Raw genomic sequence first — 14561 nt, 5'->3', positions numbered from 1 at the left:
TTTTGATGGTGTCTAACACCTTTTTTTGTGAATTAAATGAACCTCCTAAGACTAGATATTAAGTTTTTCCTTTTTATTGATGTTTGATACTTACATTATAGTCTAATTAAATTTGAATATAATTTGATGTATGATACCTATATTACAATACAGTTAGCTTCGAGTTTACTAATTGTAGAGCTCCTAGACTCTTACCTTCATAAAGTGAGATCCGTCCTTGTCAATTCCTTTGAGTTTCAATCTTGCAACTATACTCTCCAGACTTAGTGTTTCATGCGTTAGCTAAGCAGAGGGTAAAAACTATCAAATAGCCAAACCTATAGATATGATTAGGAAATAAGGAGTGACAATATTTATTTATTTTTGCAAAGATACATATCCATTGTAATCCCATAAGTGAGATATGAAAAAGGTGTGTACGCAACCTTAACTCCTACCTTGAGAAGGTAGGGAGATTATTTCCGATAATTACAAACATGAAACAATACATGCACAATATCAATAATGATTTTAAAATGTCACTTTAGGCTACATACATATAGAAGTCTAAAATACATTATTATCACATCATACTCATTAATTCCCTATTAAAATAGGTTAACATCAAACTGAAAGAAGATGTTTAGTAAGGCACAATAATAGAATCTATGAGATCTTGGAGTGGAGCCAGCTCCTTTTTGTCAATCAACCCAAATTCCTACAAAATAAACATTATATTATAAGAATTAACATCATAAATTCTATAGATAAAGGATCAATGAAAACCATAAGAACAAATTATGCTGCATAATGAAGTTCTTGACATAATCAACAATTTCAAAGCAACGGGAATCTTAGTAGCTCAATTAGTTGGCTACCTGAACTTTCACCTTGTTGGTGAGGGTTCGGATTTCCTACCTTGTGGCATCTACCATTTCCCCTTTCCGCTACCCCCAAATTTAACCGATAGACCGTAGACATATGCAATGACCATGTCTAAGACTTAGGAAGAAAGAAAATCCAGTAACATGCACAAACAATAAAGGAAGTCCATTCAGGATCAACGATTTAGACGGACTTACATGGGTGAAGAGTATGAAATGCTTGAAGCACGTATTCAAATGTGCTTCCTCCTTAAGACTCACAATCTTCTGAAAATGGGAGTGATAAATATGTGCATATACACGAAAGAGACGTTTGAATATCGTCTTGACAACATCCTTGAAGTTAGGTGGAAAAGGTGCACCTACAAAAACATAGCCCAGTTGACAATGAGAAAAGGTAACATAGTATTGTCTGAACAACGAAAGCAGTTGATTTTAGTTAGCTAGAATTCCCCATCCAACTCAAAGCCACCTAATCTTACACATCCGCCAGCTTGGCTCCCAAGAGGTAAGTTTTCACTTCACTCAAGATTACTCCCTCCCTCCATTTTTATATAGAGACAAGAAGTTAATATGACTTGCATACTAGGAAGAAGGTTATGCAGTCCAAATCAAATTGTTGAAAGAAACAGGACATTTTCAAACTTAAGATCGTAACTAGAATACTGAGGACTTAGAAGAATCCAAAAAAAAATTCGACATTCCAAAATGAAAAAGTATGTCATATGAGTTGGGACAGAGGAGTATGGTTTACATCTCCAAAATGACATTAAAACATGAGTCTGGAAGCTGCGTAATTAGTACTTACCAAGCCTTTGAGGAAATAAAGATTCATCATCCAATTGAGTTTCAATCCAATCCATCAAATATTCAACATATTTCGGAGCAGAAACTTCAATAGGCTTCTTGATTTGTACACCATCAGCCCACCTATACTCATACCTGAAACACAATGTATGAAGAAGCTAAGAATGGTGTAGCCCGTTGAAGAATACTCCGGATTAAATTTCCACCTAGCCTAATCCTAGTGATATAGCCAAGAGAAACCATGAACCAGAATAAAAGAGCTTGCCCCACCCATGAGTAAATATTTCATAGTAGCCTCATTAGATGTTAACGTTTTCTCATATATACTTGGGTCTTTTTGGAGTTAAATCGCAAAATGAAGGGAACATATTGTCACTTCTAATTATTTTGGACATTAATCATGTAAATCCTTTATCTTTACTTTTATTTTTATTTTGGTCAAAGCTGCATCAAGACATCTTTCTCAAGATTGCTGCACACTTGGAACGCGCTACAGCAATGTTCATGATTTTTCTTTCAAGATCACCATCTTAACCTCCTTGAAGTTCTCAAATTGTTCAAGTTATTATATCCTGGGATGAGTATTACATGTCTGTGAAATCCTAGACCAAATGATTTAATGTCATGTCACGTAAGAAGACTGTTTAGATTAATTTCTAATAATAGCTTAGGCAAGAATCAAGCACCCCCTTATAACTAGTGATTATCGGCAGGTAATTTGGAACATAGGAAACTGCTGAGTTTTTCCATATCCCTGTGATTGAAAGCCACACAAATTCCACTCTTGGACAGTAAAATTCGAAGATGGTCCTTAAGCTATTTGCAAGAATCAACTCCCATAACCAAGGACAACTTTAGTGAATGTATATAATAGAATTAATCTTGAAACAACTTATTTATAAAACATACTTGGGGCCTGCAGTCATTGTCGGGCAGTTTTCTGGCGTACAGAACTCAGTGAGGGTGCCATAAAGCAGATTCACCTGGTTGAAGAAATCTACAGCTGCATATTAAAGAATAAACAACCACCATTAAATTAAACTTGATCAGCTTACAGCAACAAGTAAGCAAACAGAATGTAACATATGCAGCATTGGCTTCAAACGGAGAGTCACATAATAAGCATCGTCGTAGCTACACATGCTGAATATGGTACATTCCACCAGCAAATATTGGTAATGTGTGAAAATATTGCCTTATCCACAAGATGAGTGTTGTGGAGATGCGGATGTTAAGATGGATGTGTGGTCATACCAGATTAAATAAGATTAGAAATGATCACATTCGTCGGAGATGCAAGTAGCACAAATTTAGGATCAAAGGCGAAGAGGTTGCTTGATATGGTTTGGACATGTTCTACGTCAACCTATAGATGCACCGGTCCGTAGGTGTGAAACTATGGTAAGTGAAGGATTTAAAAGAGGACGGGAAGACCTAAAATACATCGAAGGAAGTGGTTTCAAAGGACCTGCAATTACTTGGTATCAAAGAAGTGGTCTTGGCACGGTTAAGCATTACTAAGGACTTCATTCATGATACTCAGATAGGATCTACACAGTCCTTCAATAGGCCTTAGGCATTGCTTAAAGCCTTTAAGGTTAAGACCAGAGTTCAATAACACTTCTTTTGTTTGAGAATGAACCAAAGTTTAATCATGTTTTTATAGTATCTACATTAAAATTAGGTCTACGATAGAGATAGAGTTAATGTTTTGGTGAATGTGAAGTTTTACTAGTACAAAAGTAGGTTACATGACACCTCTTTAGGATTTGTATACTGAAAAGGTATAATAATATATAGCAAGCAAAAATATCATTTCCAAAAAATGAACATAGTTTTAGGACAACTCAAAGAAATAAAGTAGATGGTCTCTGTTCTTTTTTTCCTACTTCCTTATAGCCCAACGAGGAAAGGGGAGGATAGACTGAAGTTCTGGTTCCAGAAGTCGAGACTTTGGAGACCAAGAGTGCGTGAAAGTTTTACTCTGCAATTCAATTAAGATACCGAGTCGGGCAATCACATTCCAATCATATCAACAGCAGAAATATAGGTAATATTAACGTGCCGATGGATGCCCGTCATTATGTATGAGTAAACAAGAGGAAAAAGGGAGAAAGGGGATGTACTGTTGACAGCTAGCCATTCATTAATATCTTCCCCAGGAGGAAGCCTTACAGCCTCTCTCAAATTTCCACTGCCTAATGTAGAATCAATGTGCTGTCTTAATTGTGCGCCCTGCAACAAAGAAAACGATGAGCAAAGCAAGAAAGTTGACCCGTTCAGGACAAAAAATACTACACTTTTCTACTCATAATTCAATGGTTTAGATCAACTTGCAAATCAAAATAAAGACACAAGGGAAGAATGAATAACAAGCAAGAAGACTAAAAGGAAAATGAAAATTTTCACCATCAAGGATCTAAACTCTTAGCATGAGATACTTTAGATTTAGAACTAGCCAACTATATCAACTTTAAACATGCCAAAATTTGAAGTTGGATGAGCTTCCAAAAGCTCCAAACAATTATATGTCAAATCATTTGAATTCATTAATTCGTTCTTATCCTGACAATTTTTGTGTCATAGATGCAAACTTGTTGCATAATAATACTTGCAAATTAGAAAGCAAGTCAACTTAGCTATAAACTTGTTGAACACATAATAGCATGCATAACAAGGGAAGGATAGTCCAGTGAAAAAAGGCACTCCATCTCCTACAATGAGTTTGAGATCAGTCACCAACGGTGCAGATGTGAAAAATCACCAATGACCCTGAGGTTTAGTGTAGGGTATACCATGTCCGATAAAATCATAACAACAAGCATACAAATATGCAACTAAAAACATAGTTTTTTTTCGTTTCGAAATTCAACTACTTAAAAGCTTATAATTAGCACAAGAAAAATAATCAAGTAGAAATCGAAGCATGTTTTGAGGATTACAAAAAATCTAGTGTCCTTTTAAACTTGATTTCTTGAAGATGTCTTTTGTTTGAACAAGTTATAGAAATTGGTGGTATCAACATCAGCACGTGCAGCCAAACACTTAACAGACAAAAAGTAACTACCAAAAAACCAAGTCGAGTAAACAGCAACATTTCTTCTTAAACAAGGAAAGAGCATAACCTTACTCCCTGAGGGTGCACTCTTTTTGGGACGGAATGTTCTCTGATTCCTATAAACCAATAACAAATAAGGCATCAGATGAATAATGCTATGTACCAATCTGCCAAATAGGATAGCAAAGCACACCTTTAAAATAAAGCTAAAATAATGACAAGAAACATAATGCAAAGTATGCAATATTCTACAAGAAGGTTAAATGGAACTAGTAAACTTGAGAATTAATGTGATAGTCACCTGTTAAAAGATATAATTTATATGTGAGATATGAATAGCAGAAATAGCATTATCTTCATTGAGCTAAAGCCTTAGAAACGCAAACTTGCTAAGGTAATGTCTTACCCTTTTATATTCACACGGTGATTACAATTATCGAGTAAGTTGGGCGTTACAACAAAACCAAGTTGGGCATTAGAACAAAACCGGGAGGACACATAGAGATAAAGAGATACAGAAGACTTTGGCCACATTTTCCGTGACATGTGAAACTTTCTATGGTTCAAAAAAGGAGATAAGTTATGAAGCATAATTCTTTCTTCTTATACACAAACCTCCAGTTTGATCTCTTCAAATAAAAACTATGTGGTAAAGTTTGATCCTTCTACAAAGTACAAACAATCTCTACAGTAGACAAATGTATGCAAGCTATCCTTCCGTTTTGGCAAGTTCATCTCCAATTAAAAGAAAAAAAGGGTAGGCGACTATTCACTGAATACAACACTAGATCAAATATTTGATCTTGAAATAGTAATAACTAAATATCCTAGATTTCTATCCCAAAACAAGTGAAACCAACAACAACATAATGGTAATATACGTCAGCGGCGGAGCTAGCCTATGAGTTTCAAGTTCACATGAACCAAGTACCTTTGATACCTGGTTAGAATCATGCAAGGATTAGTTATGTAGTTATTCATGTACTATTTGTTATTCCATCTTCTATCTTGCATAAATAATCCATAGATTTTCTCATAACTTATACATGTATTAGTTATACAGGCTTCTAAATTGCAAACCAAACAACGTATTATTTTTATACATCGTAAAAGACTGCTACCAAACATGGTATTACTTATGCATGATTTGATACATAAATAACTTACCTCCTAACCAACTACCAAACGACCACTAAGGGGTTATTTAGTTCATGGGATAAGGTGGATATCCCATGACCTTCAACCAAACAAAGTATAAATTTAATCACAAACTTAATCTTAGATATCCCACCTTACCCCATCAAACTTGGTGTTATTAAATTAGTCCGAGGATTATAATCACGGGATAACTTAGTCCACGAACCAAACGACCCCTATAGTAACTGGTTTCACAGTCACAGACTATTGTTTAGGATGATTTGATTGGTTATCTATAGTATTTTGCCCGGACTTTCTCCATTTCCGTATATCTCTCTCTATAGTACTACGTTTGTCTGTATTTCTATAAGCTAAGGGTCTATCAAAAACACTCTGCGTACACTTTACCCTCCCAGACCCAAGTGGGATTGCACTAGATATGTTGTTGTTGATTGTGAAACCAGTTAATATTATATATTAACTTGAGTAATAATTCGTACGAATCCATAAACCTCAAATCCTGAATCCGCCTCTAAATATATACATGTAAAGTATCCTCAATCCCACATGTAAAAGTTGTAAACCTAACAAATTTAGCTCCTAACAAATTTCAATCTCATGTAATGCACATACAAATATAGTGAATGAATTTAAAATCTTATAAAAACTCATTCAAGGAGAAAATAAACAAACCTAAAATTCTACAACCAATAAAACATCAATGAAACAACAACAACAACAAAAATCATAAATTCAGAAAAAAAAATGATCCAGATATCATGCATCAAAAAAAAAAAAAAAAAGGAAAAACAGATGATTAATTTTACCTTCCAAGACCAAATAGACTCATTTTTTAAAAATTTATATATATGGAAATGGATTTCTAGAAAATGCTTTTTCGATTGAATTTTTTTATTTTTTATTTTTTTCCAATGAGAAGAGAGAAATGGTGGCAAAAGAGAAAGATAGTGGAGAAAAAAAGGGGCAGCGAAAAAGAAGCTGCCCAGATTTGAGAGGTTTATTTTATAATTTTTTACGGGCAGGCAATTTAATTTTCTATTTTTTTAAGTTGTTCAGTAATTATTTTGGGTTCTCATACGGTGTTTAGTATTCATATTAAAGTATGAGTATTTTAAATTCGCTCTGCATAAGACCTTATTCGGGAGAAAGCACTACTTAATAAGAATTTTTCTATATTTAAGATTCGCATTCGAGATATCTGATTAAGGAATAAACTTTTTTTTTCTGGTTATGATGATTATTTTTAGTTTTACTACATGGAAAAAATCGAAAAAAAGCTGTCTCCCACTGACTTTCTACTAAATAAAAGGAAATGAAAAATGGAGAAAAATGTTTTTGGCATTTAACTTGACGTGATCGCCATCGCATCTATGCATGTTTGATTGACACGTGGTTTCTTCATTCAGTGTCTCGGATTAAATTTAAATTCACGTATTTTTGAAGATGATGCTCTAGCAGAATTCTATTCATTCTCAAAAGTTCAAATTCAAAATTGAATTCTTTATTCTCAAAACTTCAAATTCAGAATCTTTGACTAAATATAGAGGAATCTAAAATTTTGAATATTCGGGTACCACACTCCAAGGCTCGAGCTTGCATCTCTAAGGTGGTAAATATGAGCTTTAATCATTAGCACCACAAGGCTTATTATTTCTAAGGGTGTCACGCTTAATATTTATACATTTGATCACTGAAGACGTGGCACCCCCTCAAATCTACATAGATACGCCCCTGATCACAACTTATGTTGGTTTCCTTTTAGTGTTTGTTTGGTTTGATGGATTGTTGAAATAATACTCGTATAAGGATTCAATGAGAAGTGACCTCAATCTTTAGATCCTATATGTGGCACACATATGAATCTTGCTGACGACTCTTTGAAAAATATATGTGCTTCTTTAAATACTTTATAAACTTAAATAAAATAATTCTCTATTGATTGAAATTAGTATTTCATTAATGAAGCATTCTAGATCGATTACTATGACTATATACCCTAGTGATCCCACATGATTCCATGAATGATCAATTCAATCCATGGGCTAACTAGATAGCTTTGAAAGTCTGAATTAGGAAGTGATACTAGCTCTCCCCTAGAATCACATATGTGGATTCTCCTTATACAGCTCAAGCGAATCTTAAAAGTAGAAAAAAAATGTAAGTGAATAATTTAAAAGAATTAGAATAAAAAAAATGGAAGTAGAAAAAAGGTACCTTAGGAATATCTTCTGAATATGAAAAATTATTTATTCGTCAAATATTTTGAGTATAATTGATGTACATCATATGATCTTCTTTCTCAAATTTTACTCTTTTTCTTCGAAAGATACAAAACTTAAATCTGAAAAGTAAGTGTATGCTGTTCAAATATTGTAAAAATTATTTATTTGTGTTAGATTTAAAAGTTAACACTTTAAAAAAAAAATTAGGTGACAAAATCTAAAACACTATTACTAAAATGTTGAGTTAATAACTTTGATGGTCACTCAACTATCAAGTCTTTTCACAGAAAGTCACTCAACTTTCATTTTCAATTTAAAAGTCACTCAACTATGACTTCTTTGCATAGAAAGTCACTCAACTTATTTAATTATTTTTTTCACTAAAATTTACTGACATGGAATTTTTATTTTAACCAAAATTTTAAGAACCAAATATATATCCATTTAAATCATTTAATGACCCGCCCCATTTAACCCGACCCGCTAAAAATATAATATTGAACTTTTTATTTTACCATTAAAATATAACGACATTTAACCAAAAAAAATATATATATCAACCATAATTCTATAGTTATTAATTTACTACTGATACATGAGTTTGTGACATTAAATTAAGTTGCACAAATTTAAAATAATGTAATGTGTTGCCTGTTAGGTAAGATTGTTCCAGTTGTATTGATTGATTAACTTTTTTTTTTTTTTTAAATAAAAATTTAGGGAATTAGTGGTAAAATAAAAGGTTCAATATTATATTTTTAGCGGGTCTGATTAAATGTGGCGGGTCATTAAATGATTTAAATGAATATATATTTGGTTCTTAAAATTTTGATTAAAATAAAAAATCCATGTCAGCAAATTTTAGTGAAAAAAATAATTAAATAGGTTGAGTGACTTTCTGTGCAAAAAAGTTATAGTTGAGTGACTTTTAAGTTGAAAATGAAAGTTGAGTGACTTTCTGTGAAAAAAGGTGATAGTTGAGTGACCATCAAAGTTATTAACTCCTAAAATGTTGAGAAAGCTTGAAAATCCAATTGAATCTTGTTAATTTGGGTGGTTAGATTTATCTTTTTATTGTTTTTTATCGATTAGTTATTTTCATGTTAAATTTTGATGTTAGAAGTATTTTTGCGAACAATTATAATAGTGATAATTGTGATAATAGGAATTGAAAAGTTTAAAAAATGAATTGTAATTGTAATTTTCATTTATATATATATATATATATATATATATAATTAAAATAATTCTATCATTCTCATATTAGTAACAATATACCTTTCTTGAAGAATAAAAAAGGTAATATGACACAATGGTAACAAACAACTAAAGTAAAGTTCATAAAATTGCACATGGATGAAACTTAAATGTGAAAATAACTTTGGTCCCAAAATTTCAAGACTTCAATTACAAGACATTTCCCAATTCACTCAAACAAAATTCGAAGTTAAAAAAAAATAAAATTGCTACAACTAGGTCTTTTTTAGTCATCCTCCTCAATAATTATTGATTGAACCTTAAAGATAAAGTTTGCATCTTGTGTGTCATGATTCATATACATTACTACCATCTACATTTTTTAAAAACTATTAACTCACCTAAAAACTAATTACATATAATTTTTTAATAAAAAGTGAGACCAATAACTATAAAATAAGATAATCTACTTTATCATACCAAGTTATAAAATATTAATTTTATATTATATTATATTCATATAGTATTATAATATTTAATAGTGTAATATAAAAGAGATAAAAAATCATGAAATCTCATATCGATACTTCAATTGACGAAATATTTGGATTTATTTCCATTAAGTTTAAACCGTGCTAGATAGAGCTGAAAGCACTAAAAGAAGGATTGACGAGACGAAGTTGTTACTTATGACTTGCTAGTTGTCTATCGTACTAGCTTCATTGAATATGTCGAACTGCACTCTATATAAGGAGTCGATTTGCATCCTTGCTGAACAGAGCGGAAAACATCAAGGAAAGAACTGACAAACTTGTTACTTATGTCCCACTAACTGTCTATCATACTAATTTCATTGGATATGAAAACCTGCATTCTATATAAGGAGACGAATCACCTTGTCTGACAATTATGCAAGCGAGAAGCATTTGATTAAGAAAACCTCCTTACTCAGTATATGTGTTAATGAGAGGTAACTAACTACACTATGGAAATCAGTTGAGATCAATACAAACAAGCTAAACCCCATGAGAGGTACTAGTCGAGATACATACACGAATTGACTTGAACATCACCGAAAAACACATGATCAAGAAAGCCCCTTTACTCAATATATATGTTGATGTGACGTAACCAATTAGTACGTGAAATCAATCGAGAGATACATATAAACTAACCTGATAAAAAAATACCAAATATTCCATATAACTAATCGAGATATACTCAAACTGACTCGAACATCACCGTCATACGAAATTTGAAAATGTTACATCATTGAACCATGGACCACAACAAGACATAATTTACCCCTCCCCACTCCTTAAGGTCCCCCATATTATCATCTCTTTCTCCTTCAACCCCACTCTACTTTATTCCCATGTCCCAATGCTTCCTTTTAGCTTAATCTCTCCATTAACTCATCCAAAATTCTACTAAATCAACCTCAAAAATCTCCATTTTTAAGCTAATGGAGGTACAAATCAAACTTAATCAACCCCCTTAATGATAATTATCCAAAACCCTAGATCTGTCCCCCTATTAGGTAACTCCAACAACTTTTGCTCTCTATATCTCACACACTGAAAGTCTGAAACACCTTTATATTAACTTCAGTTGTGATAATAATTTCTGGGTACAGCTTTTTTTGGTGAATTGTGAAGTGGGTATTTGGGGATTTTTGTTCTTTTTTAGGTGGGAGATGAGTATGGCGGCGGAGAATGGGTACAGACCGCCGTTCACGGCGGTGCAGTGGCAGGAATTGGAGCATCAAGCAATGATATATAAGTATTTGGTGGCGGGTATTCCGGTGCCGGCCGACCTTGTTGTACCTATACGACGTAGCTTTGAACCCATTTCAGCGAGGTTCTTTCATCATCCTAGCTGTATGTATCTCTTTCTAGTTTCTTCTGGTTGTCAATTTTTTTTCCAGTAATTTTGGTATTGACCAGCTTGCATGCAAAGATGGATCCAGATTTAAGCTTGTTGGGTTGTAATCTTTAAAAAAATTTAGCATTTGATTCATTGTATTGTTAAAGTTATGTGATAAAAATATTATCTTTATTGAAAATTTTGAGTTTTTTTTCACTAGATATCATCTTCTAGTCTAAAAAGATACTGGGTTCTTTCTATCTATTAAACCTTGATAGACAGAGTTATTCGGTACTTGTGCTGGAAAGTTGGGCGGAAGTTGGCCCGGACACCATCGTTATCCAAAAGAAAAATACTGGGTTTGAAATAAACTAAATCTGCTTCTCACTAGATTATAACATAGTGTTTAGACTAATAGGAAGAGATCATATGTTTTTTTTCTCATTTTAACCGAGGACATTCCTCTATTCATTTTGTAAGTTAGCGTGTTTGTTTATTATAGTTCTTTCTTTTAGCTTCTTTCAGTTAAGTAGTATGATGGAAATGTCTGCATTTCTGAAATGGAAGTTTAGTGTGGTTTGATAATGAAATTGGAGCATGTAGATAAAGTCATAAAGATAACTCTTTTGTCATTGTTTCCTTTTTGGCTCAATATTTTGTTAAGGCAGCATTGGCGGAGGCAAGATTTTCGCCAAAGGGTTCATTGTCTACTATATATATATATATATATAAAGTTGACTTTGTATATACAATGTGATTTTCTTGTGAACCACTTCTTCCCCGCTAGCTCTGTCCCTGTAAGGATAGTTCTTATTGGTAGCCATTCATTTTGGTTTCATCTCATTCCACTTCCTTGTTTGAAGATCTGCTGATCCATTCATTTCAGCATATTTCTGTAATTAGTTATCGTAGGGGAAACATTTATTTCTTTTATTCGTTTGGTAGGACTGCAGGATAAGCCGATTTTGGGTTTGAGTAGGTTGCTAATTTATTCTAAATATATGACGTGTTGGACTATACTTTTGCGCTTCTTTATCGTACAATAATGTAAGAGGCGGCATGTTAATGCTTTTGTAGAGGCTTATCTGGTGTCTATTTTGGTTTTATGCCATAATTTATAAGTAATTTATATTTCAATGTCTGTGGAGTGAATAAATTTCAATCTCTATTCTGGTAAAACTCGTATCTGCTGGAGTTCCGACTGCGGACAACTCAATCAAATGTAGTAAAATGTTCTCTTTTCGTGCTATGCTCTTCTTTTTTAAGGGGTCTGAGGGAGGGGTGTTGCAGCCCTACTGTGTTTGCTAAATATGAAGCTTATTAGTTTGTATCTTGTGCTGTCAGTGGGTTATTGCTCCTATTATGGGAAGAAGTTTGATCCTGAGCCAGGAAGGTGTAGAAGGACAGATGGAAAGAAGTGGAGGTGCGCCAAAGATGCATATCCTGACTCAAAGTATTGCGAGCGGCACATGCATCGAGGCCGCAACCGTTCAAGAAAGCATGTGGAATCTCAATCGACTGCCCAGTCCTTGTTGACTAGTATGTCACATAATACTACTGGGAGCAGCAAAACAAGTGGAAACTTCCAACGTAGCAGTAGTGGCAATTTCCAACGTAGCAGCAGTGAAAGCTTCCAGAACACGCCACTATATTCTGCTGCTAATACTGAAGGACCAAGTTATGGAAGTGCCACAACAAAGATGCAGATGGAGCCTGCCACCTATGCAGTAGATAGCAAGGGGTATGGGTAAATATTCTTTGTTCTCTACGTTTCCTCTTATCCTGAGATGCATTTTCTCTGATGGTCATCTTTAATTACTTGTTACCTTAAAAGAAATCTGAAGTAGTTGGCATTTACCAAGTTAAGAGGATCTTCCTGCATTGAATTTGGTCTTTGACTGCACAAGTGATGTTCAATACTGGTTACATGTGAAAAGGCTTGCTTCTATGATCTGTGTTTTATGTTGCCGATTAAAGAAAAAAATGTTACATTCAAATCTTTTACATTCGGAAGGATTCTAAATAGGACATGTTGGACTATATCCACCTTTTCCCCCTCTGTTAAGCTTAACTTTCAAATGGTAAACAGAATTTGGCGTTCTAACTCTGGATTATGTTTCAGATACACGGTGATCTTTTATTTCTAACTATAGTGATCTAGTAAGTGATATTCTGTTTAGGTGATTATGACCTGAGCCTTCCACCTAAAGTATTCTGCATGGTAGAATTGGTTATGCTACTACAAGGAGTCGTTCATACTTTTCTGTGTTATAATTTTTCTGCCTCTTTTCTTTTGACATGCCTGATTATTTGGAGTTCATTTTGCATTCTTAATGAAGTAGTAAGAAGATAGTTGAGAACAAACTTTTGTCATTTAAGAAACTTCGACCTTTCAGACCCTCTCTTAGATAAGAAAATAAGGCATTGTTTGGTCTTTAAATATTGTGGTGTATAATGTTTGGCACCATAGGTAGGTTCATCCTACTCATGTCATACTATTATTGAGTGCGATGCTGCAGTTGAATCTGTCTAATACGCCCTCCTGTCTTCCGAGAAATAAGTGGTGTAACTTGAAACTAGACTACATGACTTACAAAATAAGAATTTGGTAAAACATATTAAATTATTGAGATAGCAAATTGAGCTACACTTGTGTAACATTCAGTTTCATGAAATGCAAATTGGCAACACAGGTATTTCCATGGAATGACTGCTGATGCTGATGAGCAGAATTTCTCTCTCGAAGCTTCGGCAGGCACGAGAAGTTTAGGGATGGGATCTAACACAGACAGCATGTGGTGTCTGATGCCTCCTCCACAACTTCCCTCAAGCCCCATGGTGAAACCAAAAAATGATTCACAGTTGCTAGATAGCTCGCGACATATCCGAATGCCTAATCCATTCGAGCCTATGAATGATACAACTATTTCGGGACAACACCAACATTGCTTTTTCAGCAGTGACATAGGCTCTCCCGGGACAGTAAAGCAGGAGCAACGTTCAATGCGCCCTTTCTTTGACGAATGGCCTACAACTAAGGAATCATGGTCCAATCTTGATGATGAGGGATCCAACAAAAATAATTTCTCCACTACTCAGCTGTCCATATCCATTCCTATGGCTCCTTCTGACTTCTCTTCAAGGAGTTCTTGTTCCCCAAACGGTGAGTTAACATCCTCAAGCAACCTTTTTATCCAATTAAAGTCGCATTCTATAGCAAGACAGCCATGACTTATGATTTTGCATCGCTTGCAGATGCTTGAGGAATGCTACCATTGCAATAAACAGTTTCCGGTGCTGTGCTGAGGAACAGATATGCTAGTCAAATTCTCATCAGTATGAGTCAAGGGAATGACCCCCCCCCCCCCCCCCCCGCAGAACGTAATACAC

At 34.1% G+C, this 14561-nt stretch overlaps 2 protein-coding genes across 3 annotated transcripts; one reads left to right on the top strand and one right to left on the bottom strand.

Moving 5' to 3' along the window:
* Positions 1 to 378: 378 nt before the first annotated feature.
* Positions 379 to 6847, bottom strand: LOC102591972 (MOB kinase activator-like 1A). Its single transcript, XM_006342432.2, has 7 exons — positions 6693 to 6847; positions 4796 to 4844; positions 3797 to 3905; positions 2580 to 2673; positions 1672 to 1805; positions 1062 to 1225; positions 379 to 697 (listed from the first exon to the last, which is right to left on the bottom strand). The coding sequence occupies exons 1-7, from the start codon at positions 6713 to 6715 to the stop codon at positions 623 to 625; spliced, it is 648 nt and encodes a 215-aa protein (XP_006342494.1). The 5' UTR covers positions 6716 to 6847; the 3' UTR covers positions 379 to 622.
* Positions 6848 to 10610: 3763 nt separating this feature from the next.
* Positions 10611 to 14531, top strand: LOC102591630 (growth-regulating factor 4-like). 2 transcript variants are annotated; one of them, XM_015306578.1, is made up of 4 exons: positions 10611 to 11185; positions 12516 to 12918; positions 13865 to 14334; positions 14427 to 14531. In XM_015306578.1, exons 1-4 carry the CDS (start codon positions 11002 to 11004, stop codon positions 14432 to 14434), a joined length of 1065 nt encoding a protein of 354 aa, XP_015162064.1. In that variant the 5' UTR covers positions 10611 to 11001; the 3' UTR covers positions 14435 to 14531. The 2 variants fall into 2 exon arrangements, with proteins under 2 accessions (XP_015162064.1, XP_006342493.1); XM_006342431.2 differs by having other exon boundaries at positions 10612 to 11185; positions 12516 to 12912.
* Positions 14532 to 14561: the final 30 nt, after the last annotated feature.

This window comes from Solanum tuberosum, unplaced genomic scaffold (assembly GCF_000226075.1).
Source record: "Solanum tuberosum cultivar DM 1-3 516 R44 unplaced genomic scaffold, SolTub_3.0 scf00034, whole genome shotgun sequence".
Taxonomy (NCBI): Eukaryota; Viridiplantae; Streptophyta; class Magnoliopsida; order Solanales; family Solanaceae; genus Solanum; species Solanum tuberosum.
Note: the sequence above shows the minus strand (reverse complement) of the source record. Positions and strands in the feature narration are given on the sequence as shown.

What these genes read in the sequence shown, in the direction of transcription:
- LOC102591630 (XM_015306578.1), top strand. Translation starts at nt 11,002, where the DNA reads ATGAGTATGGCGGCGGAGAATGGGTACAGACCGCCGTTCACGGCGGTG. An exon ending in GTTCTTTCATCATCCTAGCT is followed by an intron (nt 11,186 to 12,515) that starts GTATGTATCTCT and finishes TTGTGCTGTCAG; the next exon opens with TGGGTTATTGCTCCTATTAT. An exon ending in GTAGATAGCAAGGGGTATGG is followed by an intron (nt 12,919 to 13,864) that starts GTAAATATTCTT and finishes TTGGCAACACAG; the next exon opens with GTATTTCCATGGAATGACTG.
- LOC102591972 (XM_006342432.2), bottom strand. Translation starts at nt 6,715, where the DNA reads ATGAGTCTATTTGGTCTTGGAAG. An exon ending in GTGCACCCTCAGGGAGTAAG is followed by an intron (nt 3,906 to 4,795) that starts GTTATGCTCTTT and finishes TCTTTGTTGCAG; the next exon opens with GGCGCACAATTAAGACAGCA. An exon ending in TGAATGGCTAGCTGTCAACA is followed by an intron (nt 2,674 to 3,796) that starts GTACATCCCCTT and finishes TTTAATATGCAG; the next exon opens with CTGTAGATTTCTTCAACCAG.